Raw genomic sequence first — 26467 nt, forward strand, 5'->3', positions numbered from 1 at the left:
ACTAGATGTGAATTCTGGTTCATTTATTTGAGCTTGGTTTTGGGAGGAAAGGAAAGTGAGGCCTTGAATTAGTAGAAGAGTGGGCTAGTGGCAGTTGCTGTTAAAACCTTCATTTTCCAGAAAGGTATTAATTATAGAAATGATATTCTATGTACTTAATTCATTTTAAAGTGTTTTCATTTCTTGAGAATTTTCAGAGTATCCTCCCATAGGTAGCTGCTGTCACCAAAGATTGCTATTACTGTCTTTAGCATCTAGATCAATTATCAACTCTGTGGGCATAACTACCTTTTTTACTTAAAATTAACCTTAAGTGACCAAGTCACTGACATTCGGTCATAAGTTAAGGAAAGAGGGAAGCTCTCCCTGAGTCATCACAGAGTCCTTGCAACTTCTAAAACAAGAATACAGTTTTATATCTTCTATGGAATGTCATGATCCAGGATAATGTATCATTTCTTTGGTCACTCTTAATAGAGAAGAACCTGTATACCACAGTGGTCAGAGTGAGGGGATGGGAGTGAGAGCCCAAAAGTGGGCAAGTGGAAGTTTCCTACAGCCAAGAGCATTTATCCTAGGTTGCCTGGGGCTCCAGATTCTCCTGTTTCTTTTTTTTTTCCCCCCAAGTACTCTTCTGTTCTTACTCCTCCTTTCTTTAAAGCGGTTCATTTCCTTTCACCAGTCCTTGTCCTAGAATAGCTCTTCCCCACTCACCAAGCCATTCCAGCCCTAACCCCCAGGTCCTGTTCAGCCCATCACAGCTCAGAGCTGGATTTCCATCCATTGTCTTCACTGAGATTATCCTGAAGGCCAATATGAGAAATAGCCATAAAGAATGTCTCAACACCTGAAGAAATACCTGTGAAGATTTTGTACCTTATATTGTTTAGTGTTCTCACGGAAAACAGCCACATAATACATGTCTTTCAGAATTTAGTTCCAGAAATTAAAATTATAGTATATTAAAAATAGATTAATGTTTTAATATATTATGTATGTGGTGATGATCCAGATTGCTTCTCTTTGCAAAAAAAAAAAAAAAAAGTGTTTTCTTTTTGTCCTTGGAAAAAATTTGATCCTCACTTGCAGCATTATATAATATTTTTCTATTTCTAATTTAGAATTCTTATTAAATGTGGGTGACCTGCAGTTATTCTAAAAGTAGCAATAAATATGATACTTTATTGATTTTTGAGCACTGCATATGTGCATTTTGTAAGCCCAAATTGCATTATAATCACTGCTGGTCGGTAATTCAGGTCAGGATATTCCAGAATTCAGGGGAAAGATGATTATCATTAAATGGATACTGCTAGGAGTCTTCAAACATTTTCAACTGACTTTTACTTACTACTGAAGTAATACTTATTTGTAGTAGAAAATTTCAATGGCAGATGGACAAAAAATATCATCTATGATTCTATAAATCTTTGGCATTTTGACCTTACAAATATGGTGTACCAAACATTTTTTAATTGCACATATATATTTCTTTAAACCAAAACCAAATCATTCTATGTCATTGAAAAGAGAACACAAATAACATGTGTGTGTATATATATATATATAAGTGAAGTCGCTTAGTTGTGTCCGACTCTTTGCGACCCCATGAACTATAGCCCACCAGGCTCCTCAGTCCATGGAATTTTCCAGGCAAGAGTACTGAAGTGGGTTGCCATTTCCTTCTCCAGGGGATCTTCCCAACCCAGGGATCGAACCCTGGTCTCCCACACTGCAGGTAAACGCTTTACCGTCTGAGCCACCAGGGAAGCCTGTATATATATATATAACCCATAAGCAATTGTAATTATAAGATGCTTCCAGAATGCTCGGACAAGAGAAATCAGGTAGTAAAAGTCAAATCAATAAAATTTATTTATTCCAATGATAGAGGTAAGTAATGGAATAATTCAGACCTACTTTATATCTTTTAATTTTTGAATCAACTTTTAAAATAAAAATTAAATAGAAAAGTATAGATTGAGAAGACCCACTCACCTCTATCCTTTTTTTGCTTACACTGTTTCATTTATTTCTTTTAATTTACTTAAAAAAATTTTTTATTGTCTCATTTATAATCATTATAGTGTCACTTTGATATGGGTGCTATGATTCATGGTAAGTTGCCCAGAGCTGCCTAACCTAACAAAACAAGGATTTTAACCCAAGGCCTTTCAGTTCCTAAACTGTACTCTTTCTTTACTGCATTAGATAACAGCCTATGATAGTTGGTGGCAGTATTTGACCCACGTTTATCTTTATCCACCATGTTTTTTCATCTGGTTTCCTGTGGTAATGACTTAAAAATATATTTGCATTGTTTCCAACCCAGTTTTATTTCAAACAGTACTGTAGTGAATGCTCTTCTTTTTGTGTTATTTCACATGTGTGAAAGTCTGTTTGCTCTTCCCTTTTTTTTTATTGTGGTATACTTGATGTACAATTTTATATGTTTCAGGTGTACAAAGTAGTGAGTCACAGTCTTTAAAGATTATACTCCATTTATAATTATCATAAAATATTAGCTATATTCCCCACATTGTACAGTACATCCTTGTACGTTATTTCTTCATACATAGTAATTTGTACCTCTTAATCCCCCATCCCTTTCTTGCCCCTCTCCTCTTTTCTCTCCACACTGGTAACCACTATCTTGTTCTCTCTATCTGTCAGTCTGTTTCTTTTTTGTTATATTCACCAGTTTGTTGTAGTTTTTAGACTCCACATATAAGTGATATCATACAGTATTTGTTTTTCTCTGTCTGACTTATTTCACTTAGCATAATAGCCTTCTAGTAAATCCATGTTGTTGCAAATGGCAAAATTGCATTCTTTTTATGGCTGAGTAAATTCATGTGTGTGTGTGTGTGTGTGTGTGTGTAGGATGGCTCCTTTTCTCCATATCCTTGCCAACATTTGTTATTTGTGTTCCTTTTGGTGATAGCCATTCTGACTAGTGTGAGATGATGCTTCATTGTGGTTTTAATTTGCATTTCTCTGATGATTGATGATGATTAATGATGTAGAAACATCTTTTCATCTGCCTGTTAGCCATCTGTATGTCTTCTTGGGAGAAAATGTCCATTCAGGTCTTCTGCCCATTTTAAAATTGCGTTGTTTTGGTTTTTTTGTTTGTTTATTGGAGGATAATTGCTTTACAATATTGTGGTGGTCTCTACCATACATCAGTGCAAATAAGTCATAATTATATATCTCCTCCCTCTTGAGCCTCCCTCCCCTCCTCATTCCAACCCTCTCAGTCATCACAGAGCACCAGGCTGGGCTCCCTGTGTTATACAGCAGCTTCCCGCTAGCCATCTATTTTAAACACAATAGTGTATATGTGTCAGTGCTACTCTCTCAATTTGTCCCACCCTCTCCTTCCCCCACTGTGTCCACCAGACCATTCTCTCTGTCTGCATCTCCATTTCTTCTCTGTAAATAGGTTCATCAGTACTATTTTTCTAGATCCCATTTATATGCATTAATATATGATATTTGCTTCTCTTTCTGACTTCTTCACTCTGTATAACAGGCTCTAGGTTTATCCACTTCACTACAACTGACTCAATTTTGTTCCTTTTTATGGCTAAGTAATATTCCATTGTATCTATATACCACAACTTCTTTATCCATTCATCTGTCGATGGACATCTAGGTTGCTTCCATGTCCTGGCTATTGTAAATAATGCTGCAGTGAACATCGGGGTGCATGTATCTTTTAGAATTGTGATTTATGCCCAGTAGTTAGATTGCTGGGTGATATGGTAGTTTTATTCCTAGTTTGTTAAGAAATCTCTGTAATGTTCTCCATAGTGGCTATACTAATTTACATTCCCAGCAACAGTGCAGTAGGGTTCCCTTTTCTTCACTTCCTCTCCAGCATTTATTGTTTGTAGTACTTTGGTCATTCTGAGTGGTGTCAGGTGATACCTCAGTGTACCTTTAATTTGCATATCTCTAATAATGAGTGATGTGGAGCATCTTTTCATGTGTTTATTGGCCATCTGTATGTCTTCTTTGGAGAAATGTCTGTTTAGATCTTCTACCCATTGTTTGATTGGATTATTAGTTTTTCTGATATTGAACTATATGAGCTGCTTATATATTTTGGAATGAATCCTTTGTCAGTTGCTTGATTTGCAGTTGTATGAGCTATTTATATATGTTGGATATTAACCTCATATTGGTTATACCATTTGCAAATGTTTTCCCCCATTCAGTAGGTTGTCTTTTTATTTGGGGAAGACTTTCTTTTTAACCACTTTATTGAAGTACGGTTGGTATAAAAATCTGTACATATTTAATATCACAAAAACACTGATGCATTTGAGGATAATTATATACCCATGAAACTATCACCACCATCAAGGCCATAGACATATTTATCACCTCCCAAAGTTTACTTTTCTATTATTTTATAAGAACACTTAACAAAAGATCCATCTTCTTTGCAAATTTGAAATATGTGATGTAGTAATCTTAGCTATTGATATTATGCTATATAGTAGATCTCCAGAGTTTATCTTGCAAAACTAAAATTGTACACTTTAACAATTAGTTTCTTGGGTTGGAAATAAGAGTATATATATTCCCTACTTAGACAAAAGGCAGAATATTAGGTACATTCTTCTACACCTTGCTTTTTTCACTTAACAGCTTGTCCTGGAGATCTTCCATGTAAAAACCTACAAAATTTTGTCATTTTTTATAGCCATATAGTATATGGTTCTGTGGATGTACTATACGTTGTCATCTATACACTGTCTTTTGCTATTATGGAGAGTGCCATAGTGAATATGCATATGTATACTTCATTTTGCCTATGTGTGACTACAACTATAGGACATTTTCCAAAATTAAAATTGCAGAGGCAAAGATAAGTGCTTTTTTACTTTGATAGATATTGTCGAATTGACCTGTAAATATTATACCATCTTCCATCACTGTCAGAATGTTTCCCTACAGCCTCATAATTATTTGTAATACTTTGTCTGGTTTTAAAAAGAAAATGCCATTCCAATGATTCTGACTTACTTGAGCTTGAATTCTCTGAGCTCAAACAAATTGTTTAATATATGAATTTGAAGTTGGTGTAGTCAGCTCTTTATTATTTATTGACATAAAAAGGAGCCATACCTTAGTTATTCACAATGGCAGATAATTCGGTAGTAATTCAGTTCAGCTTTGAAATGTATTATGACATTTTCCCCATTAAATTTTCTTTCCTGACAGTGTCAGCAACAGGAAGCATTAACTCAGTTTTTAGCACAAACTGGGTACTGATGGAAGAAGAAAGTGAAAAATTGGAAAGAAGTCAGTGTAGGATTCAGAATTTTTCCACCTTACCTCTGGGATCATAGATAGTTATGATTTTGGTCTTTTGATACCTATATCTATATATTTTCAAATGTTGCAACATGCTCAGACTACTTCTATTTAAAAATAGAGTCATAGTTACCATTGAAATGTATCATATTCCACTATTTTCAGCCTGAGAAGTGTAAACCTTTAAGGGAAACAATTAAGTAGCACTAATTTATCAATTAATTACAATTTTAATGAAATTAGTTCCAACATATTTTAAATTGCTTCTTACCACATTATCACTTAGAAAGTGGAGAAGGCATATATAAATAATGGAGAGTTTATGAGGTTGGGTTGGCCTCAGTATGAGCCTCTGGTGGGGAGGGATCAACAGTACAGAAATGTCTGATTTCAGCCTTTCTCCCTCCTTGCAGCATCTTCCTCAAAGAACTGGAGAAGTATGAGCAGCTGCCTGAGGATGTGGGACACTGCTTTGTTACCTGGGTAACCTACTGAACTTCTCCTCCTACCATCCCATGTTTTCCAGGAGTACAGGTGACACCAGATGGCATCACTGTTCAGTGCCTGAGCTGATGATTGGTGTCACTGACATTCTAACACAGGACCAGGGGCTGTAGAGAAGATCCATGAGTAGGTCTGAAAGAAAGCAGTCTATCACTGAGCACCGGAGCTCTCCTTGGGAAAGGTCCTTAGATGTTGTGTCTGATATCTACCTTAAAAAAACTTTCAAAAACTGTAATGTCAGGAGATTGAAACAAGACCACCACCCCTGGTAGAAGAACTGTTCCAGCTCCACCCACGAGTTATTTTTAACAGGATGAGGATTAGGGAATTAGAACTTTAGAAATCCACCAAGCCATTGTTTACATTTTCTTCCTTAATAAGAGAACAGACTCCTTGGGTATGCATCCCAATTCTGACCTACAGGATGTATATGTTGTCATTCTCTTTCTTGGAGCTGTTGTCATGGGCCAAGTAAATGGGCTGAATGTACGAGGTTCTAATTATATAAATGGAAACTAGTCTCTGTTAGTATCTCCACACCCCATTATCCTGAGTTCAGGTTCATGAAATGTGTACCAACATCTCCAGGGAAGCCCACCTAGTACAATAAGTGCAACTAAACATGGAAATCTTTCCCCAGGGCCAAGAGCTCTAAATATTCAACAGTTAACTAATTAGAACTTCTACTCAAAATGGGTTAATTATTTTTCCAATGTCTTCACAATTCAGAGAGTTTGCGCTCTTAATGGCCCTATGGAATAGGCAGGGCTGTAGTTATATTTTATATTTTATAGATGGAAAGATTTCAGAGGAGCTAGGGTGTTGACTAGTCTGTTGACATATAATTAATATCACAGTTTATCCTGCAACTCTAGACCTGAGTTGCCTCCTTTTTCTGAAACTGTAACATTTACTTCCTGGCCTATTCTCTTAAGGAAGTCTCAGACTACCATTTTATTTTGTGCTAATACATTTTCCACCTCTAAATACATGAGCCCATGCACAGTTCACATTATTGCTAATAAATAGTATATGATCCCTTGCACAGCCAATGAAGAGAAAAAATGAAACCATTAAGTGAAGGAATTTTTTTTTTGGTATCTTGTTTCATACATTTTGTGGATTTGCCTTACAATCAACCATAAGTATGATTTATTAGCATCTCTTAGTGATGATGAATGCCTCCTAAATAGTACATAAAATTGGTTTCAGAAAACCTTTAGTATAAAATATGCTCATTTTGCCAAGAATTATCTCAAAGTGATTTCTTAAGTTTTATCACCTAATGTATGACTATAGTGCAGGAGTTAAGGGTAGAAAGAGTTGCCATGTATTGAATGTCAAGAGTTATGACCAAGAAGCCTCAAGTCAACTTGCCTGGGCTCCACTGCTTTCTAAATGTAAAGTGACCTAACCTACATTATGGACTTCTCTTGTGGCTCAGTGGTAAAGAATCTACCTGCTAATGCAGGAGACACAGGTTCTCTCCCTGGGTCAGGAAGATGCCCTGGAGAAAAAGAAATGGCAACCCACTCCAGTATTCTTGCCTGGAAAATCCCATGGACAGAGGAACCTGGCAGGCTACAGTCTGTGGGGTTGCAAGAGTCAGACATGACTTAGCGACTAAACAACAGCAACCAACCTCATGCCACTATTTTCATACCTGTTAAGTGGGTTGATAATAAAAGAACTCATCACATAGGGTTCTCATAAGGATCAAATGAGTTAATATGTATAGAGTACTTGGGAAAGTGCTGGCATAAGTGAAACCTGCCGTAATTAGCACATAGTTAGGCTTCTTTTTTAGAAGAGGACATCCCCAATGTTATGCAGGCATTGGGATGGGGAGTATTTCACAGTTGGGAAAAGTGCTTGGTGGCCAAAGTACATGTAACTTTCCCAGTGGAGAGGCTGTGAAGCACTAACCCAGAAGATGTCAAAGACATAAGAAATGAATTTTTACCAAGCCATAGGATTCTTGACTTGAATTAGCAATCTGTTTAGAATTCACTGTTTAGGATTCACTTAGGACCCCCTAAGGGTCACCCTGCTTTCCTTTTCCCCCATCATTGCTTCTGGTACATGTGGGATGGTGGCACAGTTGCTTGACATGCCCTAGAAACTGCCCCCATGGGGACATTTAGAGTATGAGCAGATCTCCCTCTGAGATTACACTTCATTTTCATTCTTTGACTTTTTGTTTTTAAAGCAAATGCTAGCATTTTACAAGATGGGAAGCAAATTATAGGTAACGCCAAAAGGGGGATACTCTCTCAATAAATTCTGTCCAGCTTCAGGACATATTATGATTTGTAAATTGATTTTTTAATTCTATCTAGCACAGACTGGTTTTAAAATGAACTTTCTTTCAGTGAGTTCTCTTCCCCTACTGATAGGAAAAAAATTATCCCCAAGTTTATTAGGGTAGCACAGGCCTATGAGCCCAGGACATTTGCCACAGGATTGTCTGTACCAGGCAATATCTGATGGTTTAACTGCACAACACTTGATGGCACAGTCAACAGCAGGGAGCAACTATTGGATGCTGATCTATTATTATTTTTGTTTTTTTAGGCAGACAAATTTCAGATGTACGTCACCTACTGTAAAAACAAGCCTGATTCCAACCAGCTGATCCTGGAGCATGCAGGCACCTTCTTTGATGTAAGCTGTGAATTTCCATTCTTGAGCCACTGATGAGCAGGTGGAATGCTTTTCTACTTTGAGATTATGGGTTTCTAACTATCCTTTGTTCCTCATTTTTCTTTACTGGCCTCCCAGTCCTCTCTCTCATGGATAAAACATGGACAAAACCAAAACCATTATTTATCTTTTGTTTTGGGTTTCCCTGGTGGCTCAGTGGTAAAGAATCCATGTGCCAAGCAGAAGACGCAGGTTTGATCCCCAAGTCAGGAAGATCCCCTAGAGAAGAAAATGGCAACTCATTCCAGTATTCTTGCCTGGGAAATCCCATGGAAGGGGAACCTGGCGGGCTACAGTTCGTGGGGTTGCAAAAGAGTTGGACACGACTCATAAACAACAAAACAATAATATTGTGTTTTACTTCGTCCCATCTCAAGTGCTGTGGTTTCTGATAAGGCACACTTGCCTGCGTGTCTCAACATCATGGAGTAGCAAAGAGCTGGACACAGTGAGCAACTAAGCATGCAGCACCCAATCTAGCTGGCCACAAGTCTCATGTGGAGGAGAGGCGTGCTGGGGAGCAGGTGCCAGTTAAGATGTTCCACTTCTGCGTGTGCGTGCGCGCATGCTTAGTCGCTCAGTCATGTCCAACTCTTTGTGACCCCGTGGACTGTAGCCCTCCTGTCTCTGTCCATGGGGATTCTCCAGACAAGAATACTCGCATGGGTTGCCATGCCCTCCTCCAGGGGATCTTCACATCCCGGGGATCAAACCCAGGTCTCCCGCATTGCAGGAGGATTCTTTATCATCTGAGTCACCTATATAGCTCTCAAATGCAGGATTCTCAAAGTGTGGTCTCAGCCCAGCTACATCGTCATCACCTGAGAACTTGTTAGAAATACCTATTTTGGACACTGCTCCAGATCTATTGAATCAGAATCCCCAGGGCTGGAATGAAACAATCTTTGAGTTTTAAGGAGCCCTCCAGGTGACTCTGATGCCCAACCAAGTTTGAGAATCACTAACTACTCTGATACAATTATTTCAACCTTGACTGCCCCTTGGAATCACCTTAGAGTTATGAAAAGTGCTGGTTCCAGTCCTAGCCCTGATTGTGTTATGATCAGCCTGGATCTGCCCTGGGCATTGAGATTTTTAAACATTTCCAGGTGAGAGTAAAGTGCAGCCAGGGTCAAGCACTTGTTCTGTAGTGGAAGCCAAGAGGAGATTCAGAGCTGATGTGCCTTGTCAGGTCCTCTGGTTTTGGGTGAGCACACAGTCCTGTTGGCAAATGATGTGTATATGATACTGGTCCCCAGAGAGTGACTTATTGGCTATAACATGAACAGAATCAAATGGGTCACTGTAGGATGCATGGGAAGAACAAGGGGGAGAAAAGAAATGAGACTAAAAAAGTGAAGTTCAATGAGAGGTAGGTGATAACAGTGATGACCATTCTGATAGTCATATCAGAAGTGACAAACACTTGAAATTCAGAAAATTTTAAATGTCTATCAGTCTAACTTTCTACCTACTCATTCCTTCTCTAAATATTTGAATGTATACTATAGGAAAGATAATGTGCCAGGTCCCATGGAGTCTCAGACATTCAAACATGGTTCCCCATACTCAAGTTTACAAAATAATCCTTCTCTGAGCATCTTTCTAGCCTGACCTGCTGTAACAGAAATGATCCTACAAGTGTCTTGTTGCTCAGTGAAGGAATAATACTTGAATGGGTGAAAGCCAGACAAGAAAAAACAGACATGATTTTTAAAGATGGAGTATCACTATGGAAATGGTCCCAAAGTGAAATTTGTGAGGTTTTGTTTAAACTGAAAACTCAAGAAAAGTACTTCTCTGACTTGGTATCAGAAGTTACTGGGTATCATTTTGGATGCCCTATACTGCTATTCTCTCTCCTTAATAATGTATTTCTCTTAAGATATTTCTGGTTTTTTATCAATAGTATCTAAAAGAGTCTTTTTGAAGTTTTAAATGCACTGTGTCCTGTCTTCCACTTCACATTTTTCTGAACATACATATCCTAATGCTCTGAGCAGGCTGCAGACTCATGTGCCTCCTTATCTTTGCTCATACTATTCTCACTGCCTAGGATAGACTGTGAGCCCTTTGCACACACTGCACACAGGCACACATAGACACTCTTAGCAGTCTTCCTATACTTAAACGGTCACAATCATGTGTTGCTTCCTATGTGAATCCTTGACTTTCTCTTTGTGTGCAGTATACTTTGTCTCTTTATGGCATTTGTAACCATCTGCCTTTTGACAGGTTACAAATGCCATACTATGCCTTTTGTGAGCTCCTCAGGAGGTTGACTCATGGTTTGCCTGGTTCATTTTTCACATGTTAAAGAGTCTGGTGCTAAACTGCATTTTCCTCTCACCCTGCATTCCTCATATTCTTGTTTCTAGCCAATTTCTAGGCTTTGATTTATAAGTTGGACATACCCCATTTTACACCCTACCCCCCATTTCCAACATCATGCCTGATGAGCCTGTATATTAGTTGGGGAGGCCAATGCAAGCCAGAAAACCAGTCCAGTAGGAGTTCCTAGAGCTTGGCCTGGAGGTGGAGAGAGCGGGCAGCAAACTCTCCTGATGGTTCCCTAAGCATTCCAGAAAACATGATCTTTGTAGCTTTTTCCCTCCCATCAGAAGAGTTTCCCTAAATTCTATACTTAGAGACCATCTACTTTAAGGCCCTCCTTTTATCAGAGATAAACCCCCAATAAAGACAGCTCTGTTATCCATTATTGCAAAGATAGCAGAGAAAATTCAAGTACCAGAAAGGCCCACACATTGACATGATCCAGCATTTTCTACACCAGACATGGGAGCTGTGAGGCTGTGATGACTGGTACCCTGTTGATTACTAAGCTTGGTTGGCTGACCTAGCCACTGGACACCACCCCTTCTTATTCTCCACATGAAGCCTTCCTGAAACTGGGCATCTTGTCAGAGAGGGAAGCCAATCAAAGTGCCTTATTGCCTGAGCTCTCTTGCCAAAGCCCCAGATAAGCTCAAACTGTTCATTTGCCCAAATAGGGTCAGCCTGCCAGCTGTTTTGCCCATTTTCCTTGAACACGTCCTGATATAAACACACACCTCTAGGGAAGAGGCAAATGAATGAGAAAATTGCCACCTTCTGGGATAGCTGGAGGAAAATGGAATGGTTTATTATTATTATTTGCTTTTCTTCACATTCCTTCATGGCCCATAACAAGTCCTACTTTGTCTAGGTTTAAAATGTTTCTTGTAGTTCTGATGCTTTGTGTTCACTAACCTTCATTTATGGCAAGCCCCTACATTACACATCTGTAGATATAGATGTATGTAAAGGGTACAGTTTGTTTTTGTACCTTCACAGGCATGTGCAGCCATCCTCACAGTCAATTTTAGAGCATTTTCATCACCTCATAAGGCAACCCCACACCCTTTAGCCATCACTCTCCACCTTATCCTCCCTGCACCCCCAGTTCTGAGCAACTGACAGTCTATTTTCTATCTCTATGGAGTTCCTCTTCTGGACATTTAATTTAAAAATGGAATGATATGTGTTCTTTTGTGACTGACTTCTTTCACTTAGCATAAAGCTTTCAAGCTTCATCTATGTTGTAGCATGTCTCAGTATTTCATTCTGTTTTACGGCCAAAAAAATACTCTATTGTATGACTATAATACATTTTGTTTTTTCACTCATCAATTGATGGACATTTGGGTTGTGCCCACCTTTTCACTACTCTTAAAAAATAATACTACTATGAATATTTTGCAGCAGTTTTTGTGTGGACATATGTTTTGATTTCTGTTGGGTATATGCCTAGGAATGGAATTGTTGGATTGATGGTAATTCTATTTTTAAACACTTAGATTTCTGCAATAATCTCTGGGCTGGTCTCTGTGTCTGTTTCCCAACCTTTACTCTCTGTGTTGCTATTAGGCTTATATGAGTCTTTCTGAAACATTGTTTTCACCATGTTTTTCTTCTATACAAGATCTGCAACACTTTGCCCTTGAAAAACTCACCATCAAACCCTAATTCATTCTTTTTAGCTCTACACCATCAATGACCTATGTACATCTTGCTTATCTAACTGTATTTTCACTTTTTCCAGAATCTAGGTGTGATCCTCTCTACTGCTCAGGCACTCCTTATCATCTAAAGACACTGTGATTATTTCCTGTGTGTTTTGGTTTATACATTTTCCCTTTATCTATTCCCCTAGAATAGTTTCTAATCATTTTGTATCTTTTTCTTTTCTCCTCTGTCCTTAATCCTGCCTACCTCCTCTCAGAACACATATGCACACAGGTCCCCCTGTGTCTAACAGTGTCCGTTCTCATCCCTGTAGGAGATACAGCAGCGGCACGGTCTGGCCAACTCCATTTCTTCCTACCTAATTAAGCCCGTCCAGAGGATTACCAAGTACCAGCTGCTCCTGAAGGTACCTCCCCTCACCTCTATGTCTCCCTGACCACACTGCCAACCAGGTCCAGGGAATCCTAGCTTTGCCCAGGCATGGGAAAGCTTCTACCTGAAGACCTTTCCTCTGCCTGGAGCAGAACTTCAGAAATGAGCCCACGCTGCCATTGCTGGCTCCAGACTGCATGTTCTATCCCATGAAACCCCACATGCTTATTTTGGGGGAAAGAGGAGAAATGGAAGCAGGGATGGATTGTGATTGTTTTCATATGCACCCACCACTGCACAGCTCTTAGTGACTGCCACTTCAAACAGTGGTGGGTACACAGAGACTCTCCCATCCTTCCCTTATGGGCAGATTCCTCCTGGTGGCCCTTGCTTGGTAGGATCCAGGATCAAGGTCTTAGGGGCAGTGCCAACATGGGCAGTGGAGGCCTAGGGCAGCACGTATCATTGCCTTAATCTCTGTGTTTGTCTAGGAGATTTTAAAGAGGAAATAGTTTGGAAGTGCATACATATATAGCTTTTATTATGTTGAGGTATGTTCCTTCTATTCCTGCTTTCTGGAGAGTTTTTATCATAAATGGATGTTGAATTTTGTCAAAGGCTTTTTCTGCATCTATTGAGATAATCATATGGTTTTTATCTTTCAATTTGTTAATGTGGTGTATTACATTGATTGATTTGTGAATGTTAAAGAATTCTTGCATTCCTGGAATAAAGCCCTCTTGGTCATGATGTATGATCTTTTTAATATGTTGTTGGATTCTGTTTGCTAGAGTTTTGTTAAGGATTTTTGTGTCTATGTTCATCAGTGATATTGGCCTATAGTTTTCTTTTTTTGTGGCATCTTTGTCTGGTTTTAGTATTAGAGTGATGGTGGCCTCATAAAATGTGTTTGGAAGTTTATCTTCTTCTGCAATTTTCTGGAAGAGTTTGAGTAAGATAGGTGTTAGCTCTTCTCTGAATTTTTGGTAGAATTCAGCTGTGAAGCCATCTGGTCCCAGGCTTTTGTTTGTTGGAAGATTTCTGATTACAGTTTCGATTTCCATGCTTGTGATGGGTCTGTTAAGATCTTCTGTTTCTTCCTGGTTCAGTTTTGGAAAGTTATACTTTTCTAAGAATTTTTCCATTACTATTCAACATAGTTTTGGAAGTGTTGGCCACAGCAATCAGAGCAGAAAAAGAAATAAAAGGAATCCAGATAGGAAAAGAAGAAGTAAAACTCTCACTGTTTGCAGATGACATGATCCTCTACATAGAAAACCCTAAAGACTCTACCGGAAAATTACTAGAGCTAATCAATGAATATAGTAAAGTTGCAGGATATAAAATTAACACACAGAAATCCCTTGCATTCCTATACACTAACAGTGAGAAAACAGAAAGAGAAATTGAGGAAACAATACCATTCACCACTGCAACAAAAAGAATAAAATACTTAGGAGTATATCTACCTAAAGAAACAAAAGACCTATACATAGAAAACTATGAAACACTGATGAAAGAAATCAAAGAGGACACAAATAGATGGAGAAATATACCATGTTCATGGATTGGAAGAATCAATATTGTCAAAATGAGTATACTACCCAAAGCAATCTATAGATTCAGTGCAATCCCTATCAAACTACCAACGGTATTTTTCACAGAACTAGAACAAATAATTTCACAATTTGTATGGAAATACAAAAAACCTCGAATAACCAAAGCAATCTTTTTTTTTTTTTGCATGAGTTGTTCTTTTTTATTTTTTAATTTAACACTGAATGTTAAACTGCTTAATTGCTTAGTATTTTTTGGTGCATGGTTTTCAGAAGACAAACCAAGACATTCATTGGGAACTTTTACCTAAAATTATATTTGAAAAATATAAACATGCTATTGTGGTTCAGTTGTTGTGTCCAACTCTTTGCGAGCCCATGGACTGTAGCACACCAGGCCTCCCTGTCCCTCACTATCTCCCGGAGTTTGCCCAAGTTCATGTCCATTGAGTCAGTGATGCTGTCCAGGCTTCTCATCCTCTGCCACCCTCTTCTCCTTGAGAAAGAAGAATGGAACTGGTGGAATCAACTTGCCTGACTTCAGGCTCTACTACAAAGCCACAGTCATCAAGACAGTATGGTGCTGGCACAAAAACAGAAATATATAGATCAATGGAACAAAATAGAAAGCCCAGAGGTAAATCCACGTACCTATGGACACCTTATCTTCGACAAAGGAGGCAAGGATATACAATGGAAAAAAGACAACCGCTTTAGCAAGTGGTGCTGGGAAAACTGGTCAACCACTTGTAAAAGAATGAAACTAGAACACTTTCTAACACCATCCACAAAAATAAACTCAAAATGGATTAAAGATCTAAATGTAAAACCAGAAACTATAAAACTCCTAGAGGAGAACATAGGCAAAACACTCTCCGACATAAATCACAGCAAGACCCTCTATGACCCACCTCCCAGAATATTGGAAATAAAAGTAAAAATAAACAAATAGGACCTAATTAAAAGCTTTTGCACAACAAAGGAAACTATAAGCAAGATGAAAAGACAGCCTTCAGGATGGGAGAAAATAATAGCAAATGAAGAAACAAAGGATTAATCTCAAAAATGTACAAGCAACTCCTGCAGCTCAATTCCATAAAAATAAATGACCCAATCAAAAAATGGGCCAAAGAATTAAACAGACATTTCTCTAAAGAAGAAATACAGATGGCTAACAAACACATGAAAAGATGCTCAGCATCACTCATTATCAGAGAAATGCAAATCGAAACCACAATGAGGTACCACTACACGCCAGTCAGAATGCCTACTATCCAAAAGTCTACAAGCAATAAATGCTGGAGAGGGTGTGGAGAAAAGGGAACCCTCTTACACTGTTGGTGGGAATACAAACTAGTACAGCCACTATGGAGAACAGTGTGGAGATCTCTTAAAAAAAACTGGAAATAGAACTGCCATATGACCCAGCAATCCTACTCCTGGGCATACACACCAAGGAAACCAGATCTGAAAGAGACATGTGTACCCCAATGTTCATCGCAGCACTGTTTATAATAGCCAGGACATGGAAGCAACCTAGATGCCCATCAGCCGATGAATGGATAAGAAAGCTATGGTACATATACACAATGGAATATTACTGTCATTAAAAAGAATACATTTGAATCAGTTCTAATGAGATGGATGAAACTGGAGCCCATTATACAGAGTGAAGTAAGCCAGAAAGATAGAGACCAATACAGTATACTAACACATATATATATGGAATTTAGAAAGATGGTAATGATAATCCTATATTCAGGACAGAAAAAGAGACACAGATGTATAGAACAGACTTTTGGACTCTATGGGAGAAGGCGAGGGTGGGATGATCTGAGAGAATAGCATTGAAACATGTATATTATCAAGTGTGAAACAGATCGCCAGCCCAGGTCGGATGCATGAGACAAGTGCTCAGGGCTGGTGCACTGGGAAGACCCAGAGGGATGGGGTGGGGAGGGAGGTGAGAGGGGGGATCAGGATGGGGAACACATGTAAATCCATGGCTGATTCTTGTCAATGTATGGCAAAACCCACTACAATATTGTAAAGTAATTAGCCTCCAACTAATAAAAATAAATGAAAAAAAAAGTACATACAAAGACACAATGACGCTCTCTATCTGTAGGCTACTATGTGTTAGGGGTTCTTCTGGAGCCAACCAGGAGATATGTTTTTTCTCCAAACCCTCTTCTTTAAGAGTCAAATCATCAAATTATATAAAATACTATATGATTTGGGCTGATTCTTCTCAGAGAAGAATACACTAACAGTCTGAAAACGTGACATTTCTCAAAGAAAGCCTGGGAAGTCGATACCATAGACAGTTATATAACTGTATCTACATTAACTCTTGATGTGTAAGAGTGGAGTTTTTCCTAAGTTTGACTATACTGCTGGTCTCTTCTCAGATGCAAAAAAAGGATAATGAGAAGCATGTTGTAAGTAGCATGTCATTCTAGAGAAACTCTGATGAAATTCAGTTCTATGAGATGCTTGCTGAACCTCACATTTCCTAGCTGCTTCAGTAAACCTGAAAACCAGTCTAGTTTCTAATCTAGATTCTAGTCATGTTGAAGTGTGCCCGCCTTTCCTGTCTGTGGTGTCCTACTGAGTTAGCACTTGTAGTTCTTTGATGAGAAGAGTGGTAGCAGCAGTGAGCCACACCCCAACCTCTCTTCTCCCTTCTGGGTTAGGGCCAGGTCCTACATCATCCCTATTCTTCAGCCCCGTCCTTCAAACCTTCACCTTCCTCAACTCCAGGACTTCACTTCCAGGCACTCCAGTCTCCCAACCCTGCAGGAAATGACTTAGAGAATCACCACAGGGCATCCATGCCTTTGGCCTTTTTTGAGGACTAGTGTCAGAAATAACTATGTGTAGACCATCACAGCTGTTTGGGTAGAACTTTGAAGATGCCATTCTGTTTTTGAAGTTTCTTATATAAAAACTCACAAAAATTCTCTTAAGATCTCAGAGTAGGGCATGGGTATTCTTTCCTGAAAAATTGGTCAGTCCAGAAAAATATGCCAGTCAGTTCAGTCGCTCAGTCGTGTCCAGCTGTTTGCGACCCCATGGACTGCAGCACGCCAGGCCTCCCTGTCCGTCACCAACTCCCAGAGTTTACTCAAACTCATGTCCATTGAGTCGGTGATGCCATCCAACCATCTCATCCTCAGTTGTCCCCTTCTCCTCCAGCCATCAATCTTTCCCAGCACCAGGGTCTTTTCCAATGAGTCAGCTCTTCACATCAGGTGGCCAAAGTATTGGAGCTTCAGCATCAGTCCTTCCTATGAACACCCAAGACTGATCTCCTTTAGGATGGACTGGTTGGATCTCCTTGCAGTCCAAGGGACTCTCAAGAGTCTTCTCCAACACCACAGTTCAGAAGCACCAATTCTTCAGTGCTCAGCTTTCTTTATAGTCCAACTCTCACATCCAAACATGACTACTGGAAAAACCATAGCTTTGACTAGATGGACCTTCTTTGGCAAAGTAATGTCTCTGATCTTTAATCACAAGAACTTGAGGTCCTTCTTTGCCTTTGACTGTCAGTGTCTAGTTTTATAGTTACTTACAGGAGTTTCTCCTTACCCCAGAGGTGGGCAACAGTCTTCTATCTTGGATTCTGACAAAACATTTGAGTAAGCATAATGAATGGGCAGTTGGATGGAGCAGGATTATAGATTTAAATGAAAAGTTCTGTACTGTTGGGCTTCCCTGGTGGCTCAGTGGTAAAGAATCCACCTGTCAATGTAGGAGACTCAGGTTTGATCCCTAGGTCGAGAAGATCCCCTGGAGGAAGAAATGACAACACACTCCATTATTCTTGCCTGGGAAATCCCATGGACAGAGGCACCTGGCTACAGTCCATGGGGTCACAAAAGAGTCAGACACAACTTAGCAACCAAATAGCAACAATAACAATTGTATATAATTATCCTCTCCTTCCCTAGCCCACATAATGTATGACCCTCCTAAATGATTATTTTTATGCAAGAAGTTTTTTTTTATTTTTTTAGTTTTCAAATTTAAGTATTTCCAAAGCCTTTTCAGGAATTGGTGGGGTTGTGAATTTTTGAAAAATAAAATAAAACTGACTCACCCATCCACACTGCCAGGGTCTGCAGTCAATTAAGCCCCAGTTCTAAGAGAAATATAGGTTTTCACCCCTCCCTGTTAATCCCTAAGGCTAAAATTCCTAGGATGAATTTTGTGCCTTGGACAAGGGAAAGGTGTGGAGGATGGATAGGCTGCCCTATATTTTGCTTTAGGCTGATGGAAGGGTGGGCTCTGGGCTTTCACTCTGTGATTAGATGTTTTAGAAAGAGAGGACTATGCTGGTAACTGAGAAAGAAGACAATAAAGTAGGGGGAATTTGTTGTAGAAATGTTTTAAAGTTATCTGGGGAAAAGAAAACTTAGTAAGATAATCTTGACCTCTTTCAAATGTGCTTGTAGCCAAATGCTTGCTGAATAAAAGAAAAATAGTTTGCTGAGCTTTTACTATAAATAAATAACATAGGATTTATTTTCTCATTAAAGTCAGCTTTATTCCAAGTAAATTGATATTTAATTATCAGTATCCTCTGGAGTTCCTCCCTTTAGGTGTTGCATAAAAGTGAAAGTCAGAGTGTTCAATATTCTCTGTGTAAATCTTCTACATCTGTCCTTTTCAGTCTAAATTAAATGTGGAGCTTTCTCCGCTTCATAAACTATAGCAGAGATCTGAGGAGAACCCTGGTTTTGCTGGTTGGTTGGTGGACATGCCAAATTGCTTTGGGAGGTTAAAGTAATTGGTGTTTCTGTTACAAACTGTAGCATATTTCTTATTTCTCTCTTATGTTTCTGCCTAGAAATTCCTTTGATGATATGTGAGAACAGGTCAGGAGGGTTAAAATTAGGTAAGGGAAGAGAACTTAAGGTTGACAGAAGTAAATGGAACTTTCTGAACAATGATGCTATTACACTGACTGGAACCAAAGACAGAGCTGAGAACTGATCTTGTCTACCTCCCAAGCATCTGCTCTAAGCAGTTTATATCTTCTTTGGACACTCAGAGCTCCCTTCTTCATGTGGGAATGTATCCAAGATAACAACAAAGACTTGGATTTTCATATCAAATGATCACTAATCAGATACCTTGCTTTACTAATAATTTCAAAGATACAGATAATCCAAGACAAAGATAAAACACAGAAGTCCAGGACCATCAAAAGCTCCAAGACCTTTCTTACAACATCAGGATATGCTGTGATCTTGATTAGCATGCAAAGTTTCTAAATAATGTATGTTGCATCCTATTATTTACCCTGAAGAGAGCCATTTCATCATGAAATGTAATCACTTTTTACTTAATTGTGTGACTTATTTGATACTTTCCAGGGAGCCATTGATTGTAGGTTTGTTTACCATAAGAAGTCATAGACAGGCCAGACAGATCCTACTAAAAGCACACCATGAATAAGGAGTCTCCTGCTAGCAGGTACCATTAGTTTCTCAGGAGGTCTGTCATTGATGTGTTTATCAAGTTTGGTCTTGTCAACTTCTTTCTTTCCTGGAAGTGCATCCCCACCCATCCACCCGTTCCCTGCCTTCTCCCTCCCCAGAAAGAGAAAGTATGGTTTGTAGATCTATTGCTTAACTTCTTCCTTTCCAGTGTCAAAGTGAGCAAGATATGATAATCCTGATAGGAAAAACGAAAGCCAGCATTCCTCTGGTTTGAGTGAAATCATTTCGAGTGGTCTTTATGGTTACTAAGATAGTTGGAAATTATCTTTTCTCCATCAACCAGATATTATATGTCTTTTATGGAAAAGGTAAAGACCTAGTCTCCTATGGAGAAGTTAAAGAGAGAGCATGGTCCAGGAGGACAGGGGGAAGACAGGTTGGCATGGTGGATGGAGTACTGGATTTGGATTCAAGAGACCTGGATTCAAGCCTCTACATGGCCTCCTCCGATGAGTTTTATAACCTGGGTAAAACCCTTGTCTCTCTTGAGCACAGTGTCCTCATTTGACAATCCAGGGACTAGTCCATGATCCTATCTGTTGGCCCTGGGCCGACTTCTGATACATATAATCTAAAATCTTTTAGGACTCTGAAAAGCTATAAACCTATACTTTCCATAATCCCTGGTTGTTCCGAGTGTGAAAGAAGTCATTCAGATGGTAGAGGTGTGTCAATAAAAGTGGTGCTGGAAGTTGGCATGCAGTGATGTATGAGTGCTGTGTGTCCTCTTTATGATCGCATAGTACTGCACCTCTGTTTGTATGTTTTGCCAGGGGTATTCCCTGACCTCCAAGTTAGTTAAGTGACAGAGAATACCCTCATTGCTCACTTCTAGTGCCAGTCATTTGGGAGTTGGGTTGAGTTGGTTGGATTAGATTGAGCTGAGGAAGCTCAGTCTGGGAAAAGCATGGTGGTTGAGTTGTTTGGTGATAACCTCTCCACCCTAGAGGAGTCCCCAGAGGGGACTATTACAGACAATGAAGCTAGCTTCCCTGGTGGCTCAGACAGTAAAGAATCCACATGCAATGTGGGAGACCTGTGTTCAATCCCTGGGTTGGGAAGATCCCCTAGAGGAGGGCATGACAACCCACTCCAGTATTCTTGCCCAGAGAATCCCCATGGACAGAGGAGCCTGGTGGACTACAGTCCGTGGGATCACAAAGAGTTGGACAGAACTGAATGACTAAGCAAACAGCACATAATTCCTTGAGGAACTGGTATATAATTGCCTTGAGGGGTTAAGTAGTGGGAGGCTGGGGAAGTTGGGGGAAACTGTTCTAATTGTGTCTGCACCTTTTTCACAGGAACTTTTAACTTGCTGTGAAGAAGGAAAAGGGGAGCTCAAGGATGGCCTGGAGGTGATGCTTAGTGTCCCAAAGAAAGCCAATGACGCCATGCACGTCAGCATGCTGGAAGGTAGCTGTGCACTTAACCTCCCAGGGGAGCCTCCTCCTTTCCTAAAACTGTGGAACTTGTGTCATGAGATGGAAGTTGTATGAAGTCATGCAGAGTGCCAGGCTGGAAGAAAGTTGTTCCATAGGTCCTGAGGAAGTGTGAGAGGAGATCCATAGGGGCCAGCTCAGCTATCACCTGCCTTCAGGTAGCCCCAGGCCTGTGTTGCATCAGATATGTGGACAACTTGCTGCCTGAGAGGCAGAGTAGGACAAGCCATCATCATCTTTACTGTAAAGGTGTGAAAACCCTGACCCATAGCAGTCCTGTTCATCACGTGTCACCATAATAAGCAGAAATCCTGTACATACACACACACACTGTCTTTAGCCTTGTCCTTCTCTCTTTTTTATGCTTCTAAAATACATATAACATAAAGTTGACCATATTAACCATTTTTAAGTGTACAGTTCAGTGGCATTAAGTACATTCATGTCAGTGTGCAACTACCCTCACCCATTCATAGCAGGTGAGTAAAGTTCAGCCAGATAAAACTGATGGGACTTTGTCAAAGCTCCTCAGTCCACTGGAACCATGTTCTAGAGACCCAGAAACCTGGCAGAGTGAGACAATAAAGCACTCCCAACACCACAAAACCCAGCAGATGAGGGCAGAGCAGCCATGGTAAAACTATTAGATGAGTTAATATTCCATATCCCAACCTGGGCTGGCAAACAGGTGAGATAAGGGAGACAAGTTTTCTTTGTTGTTAAACCTGTGGGGGTATTCCTCTCTTCGGGACCATCCCTCCTACCACTTTTCCTTCCCTACCCTTTACCCCAACACTGCCAAAGACTTGGTCTGGTTTCAGTATATCTTAGCCACCCTTAACACAGGAAGCCCACTTCTTCATGCAGGGGAGCCATGATTACCTTCTCCAGACTGAGCACTGGCTATCTGAATCTATTCCCGATATCTCACTTTCTCCACCTCCTACTTTTCTGTTCACACCTGCTCCCCACCCCCTCCCCTGCATGTCTGCCTCTGTAAGCACCTTCTCCTCCAGCCTGTCCCTGACCTGCATTCTGGATCCAGGTACTCCAGGTTTGCTCTATGGACCAGCAGCAGCAGCAGCACCTGAGCACTTGTTTAAAAGTGCAAATTCATGCGCTCCACCCCACTCCTACTAAATCCCAGTCTTGTAAGGATTGAAGAATTGGCAGATATATGTGTTTTCATAATCAATCCAGGTGATTCTTATACACAATAAAGCTTCAGAACCTCAGTTAAAATGGTACAAATATAAATTGTTGAATGTTTATAAATTGTACTATGCTTGTGCACTGCATAGTACAGGAGGTATCAAAGGGAAGAGTCCTAGGCATGGAGCATAAGAAATGAAGAAATGAAGCGACAGCAAATGGAGTGGAGTTGAGGGCACTCAGGCAGGCAGTGTATGTCCTCAGCCCCATTCTGAGCTCCAGGTCAATGACAGTGGGAGCTGTGGAGGGAGAAGGAGAGATGGTGTTTGCCCTCGCAGGCGGTCCCGGCTGGCAGTGGGCTGGGGGAGACTGCTCTGGAGCCCTGCAGGAGAGTCCGCTGATATTGGTTTGGTAGAGGAGACCTGGGGCAGAAAAGGGGTCTGATCCCAGTGCCATAGACCTCTCCTGTTAGGTGTGCAGGAGCCACAGGAATCAACCTGAGAGAAAAGTGCTGTGGGAGCTGAGAGATCACTGTCAGGAAGCCTGCCTCCAAGAGGGGACTGGAGCAAAACGCCCACATGTGGTGGAGAAGCTACACAGATGAAACGGGTGTTTTTCAGGGTTTGACGAGAACTTGGACGTGCAGGGGGAGCTGATTTTACAAGATGCCTTTCAAGTGTGGGACCCCAAGTCGCTGATCCGGAAGGGACGGGAGCGACACCTATTCCTCTTTGAGATCTCCTTGGTTTTCAGCAAGGAGATCAAAGACTCTTCAGGACACACGAAATATGTTTACAAGAACAAGCTACTGGTAGGTGGGGCAGGTGGGGTCAGACGAGACTCCCCGTTTGCTAGCTCCCTTGGGCAGGAAGGGATCTTGAACACTCCGCTCGTCTCTCCCCTGGTGCCACACCAACACCATCCTGGACAAGTAAAAGGCATCCTAATTGGAAAGTGCCCCCTCAGCCCACTTCTGCATCTTAGAGTTCACCTTTCTTCTTCCTGTTGGCTTGGGTGCCTCCCTCTTCACCCTCCCTCCCTGCTACCTGCTCATCAGGCACGTGCCTGTAGGTCCTTTCGTCCTGGGTAGAAGAACAGAACATCCGGTCTGTTGAAGTTTGATTGACAGAGCCCCTCCCTCGGTCCTCTCTCTGTTGCCTCTCCCTTCCCACCCCAGCCCTAAGTCTCCCACTGCCCTCCCCTTCCCCGCCTCTCACAGGCATTTCCTGTCTACAGACCTCAGAGCTGGGTGTGACCGAACACGTAGAGGGCGATCCCTGCAAATTCGCCTTGTGGTCTGGGCGCACCCCATCCTCAGACAATAAAACAGTGCTGAAAGTAAGTATTGCTCTCTGCTGGGCACAAGACCAGGGTTGGGGGTAACCAAAGGGGACTTAGAGGGATGTGGGCAGGATATGCCTAAAATCTGGGGTCTCTCGGCTTCCCTCAGGAGGGCAGCCTCATATGGGTGTTCAGACACAAATTCTACAATGAAAGTAGCCTGAAATCTCAAAGACTACTGGTCTGTAAGTCCAGGCACTTGTTGGAGTGTGGAGGGAAGAAGGCAAGGAATGGCCTTAGCGGGGCCCACTTAAATATGTTCTGTCCATATGGCCACTTCAAGCGGCAAGGATGACAACTGACCTTTGGCAAAAGTCACCTTGTTTAATGTTCCACATTCATTCAACATTTCTTTCCTGGACACCTTCCTCATATAAGGTATTCTGCTCTATGGAGGATGACTGTGTACGAGATATAGACCCTTAGATTCTAGAAACTCTAATGAATCATACAAGCCTGGGAGCTCTGCCGATTGAGAGGGGTGTTGAGAAGGGTCCTTCAGGAGTCCCCTCAGCTCCCCAGAGTTCACATAACCGGGGAGCTAAGTCAGCCCTTGTGGTCATGCTAGTGAGGACAGATCTTGCACGTGGTGCACCTAGCAGTCCTATGCTTCTCAGGGAAGTGCCCATCACCAAGGAAGAAATGGGCCAGCCCTGACTAAGCTTCACACTTGTTCACTCTGAATTGTCAGCATAGCCGCTGCCTGACATGAGAAAGAAGTACCTGAACAGACTTCCCTGAAGACAAATGGGATATTCATGGAGTAATAGCAGTGCCTTCAATTAACAGGTTTACTAGGCTAAAACCTGGGACTGACTCAATCAGTACAAACCTATGTAGTCATATGGGTGTTGGACTTATATCCAGGTTATATATAAGTATATTCAAGTTAGACCAGTATATCCAGGTCTACATATCCATTTGGTAAATGACTGCTGCCTCCAAACACCCCCTTCTTGCCCCTCCTGTATTCTCCAGACCTCCCCAGAATCCAGTAACTGAAGGGTTAATCCTTGGTCCAGCAGGGGCAGATATTATTGTTGGTCAGTGCCTCCAAAGTTATTAAAAACTTTGAAAATGACCCTGTAGAAGTTTGCATTGAGTCTTGAGGTCAGAGCCCTGTTCAAGGAGTTGGAAAAGCATGTCTGTGGGATTGAAGTCACAAATATAAAACCAGAGAAATAAACCCCTCCAACATTTGGTATCCTTGACCAATGATGGATTAAGCCTGCAAGAGAAGGGTTGAGAACTGTTTCAGTGGACTGAAGGGAAATGAGGTTCTTACTGTCTCTCCCTGTGGCACTCCAGGCCTCCAACATAGAAACCAAGCAGGAGTGGATCAAGAACATTCGAGAGGTGATTCAAGAAAGGATCATTCACCTGAAAGGAGCTTTGAAGGAGCCAATTCAGCTCCCCAAAACACCAGCCAAACAGAGGAACAATAGTAAGAGGTAACCAGGGTCTCTGCCCCCAGCACAGCTTCACAAGGTTCAGGGAGCGGGGGTGGGGTGAGCCTTTGCTCTGTGGGGGTGGTGCACCCCTCTCTGTGACACCCCACTGAATTCTACCTAAGAGGAGTCACCTACTCTTTAAGCACCTTACCCATCACTGTCAATTATACTCAGGAAAGCTTCAGTGAGCACCTGTCCTCTAAATAGACACTGTGCTGGGTGCCCCAGGAATATAAAAGGGAGTCCGTTCCCTCAAGAACCATCTGACAGCCATGTCTCACACATGGGATAATTAAACAAGAAGAACCAGGACCACCGGTAGGGACAGGAAATGCTGCAGGCATCAAGGAGAGAGGACTTGTGATGGGCACTAGAGTGAAGTGTAATGGGGAAGGCTTTGGGAGGGAGGTGGCTAAGGGGAGGGCTCTCTGGACTGGCTAGACAGCCAAAGGACCGTGATAGGCAGGGGTACGGTGTTACTGCAGCTCTTACTGTACACCCCCACCCCTGCCAAGTCCTCACCTTCTTTCATTTGAGATAAGCATTGTGATTAGGCAGAAGATGACTGTTTTTTTAAATATCTTCATCTCTCTGGGTCCTTCTGAATCCCAGTTTTCGCTATACCAGTGGGTGACTGCTTAAGTATTTCTTTCTCAAGTCTCCATGTGACAGTTACTTATATGACTCTTTGGAGGACACTTTAAAAGAAAGCAAAGAAAAACTTCATGTCAATTTTGGAAAACTCAAAAAAACCTAAAAACAGAGTTCTGGAGGTTATGGATGTTGGTGATAACAGGCTGTCCTCTCCTCTCCTATTCATGAATGGAATAAATTCAGAAGATTTAGTTGACCCTTTGGTATCAGCCAGCATACACAGGCCAGGGAGCCACCAAGGGAGGTGGTAGTCAAAAGAAGGGTGTGGCTAAGGTAGAGAGAGATTCCCCCAGGGGCAGGAGCCCCAGGACATGCATGGCCAGGATAAGGCCCCTTCTAGGTGCTGAAAGAACAGTTATGACTGTGGTGGGGAGGGGTTATTTTGATTTCGGTTACCTCTGTCAGAGTAAGGGGCACAATTAGTACTAGAGACAGATCCTTCTGTAGCA

The 26467-nt window shown here is 41.1% G+C and overlaps 1 protein-coding gene across 21 annotated transcripts in view; it reads left to right on the forward strand.

The window, feature by feature from the left end:
• The window catches only part of KALRN (kalirin RhoGEF kinase), a 668360-nt gene that overhangs the window by 436957 nt on the left and 204936 nt on the right, over positions 1 to 26467 (forward strand). For all 21 annotated transcript variants that reach the window (XM_070466100.1, XM_070466108.1, XM_070466101.1 and 18 more), the window contains exons 26-32: positions 5742 to 5811; positions 8407 to 8496; positions 12854 to 12946; positions 21283 to 21394; positions 23193 to 23383; positions 23809 to 23910; positions 25222 to 25364. In XM_070466100.1, the coding sequence (XP_070322201.1) occupies positions 5742 to 5811; positions 8407 to 8496; positions 12854 to 12946; positions 21283 to 21394; positions 23193 to 23383; positions 23809 to 23910; positions 25222 to 25364 (801 nt within the window). The remainder of the gene's footprint in view (positions 1 to 5741; positions 5812 to 8406; positions 8497 to 12853; positions 12947 to 21282; positions 21395 to 23192; positions 23384 to 23808; positions 23911 to 25221; positions 25365 to 26467) is intronic.

This window comes from Odocoileus virginianus, chromosome 4 (assembly GCF_023699985.2).
Source record: "Odocoileus virginianus isolate 20LAN1187 ecotype Illinois chromosome 4, Ovbor_1.2, whole genome shotgun sequence".
Lineage (NCBI taxonomy): Eukaryota > Metazoa > Chordata > Mammalia > Artiodactyla > Cervidae > Odocoileus > Odocoileus virginianus.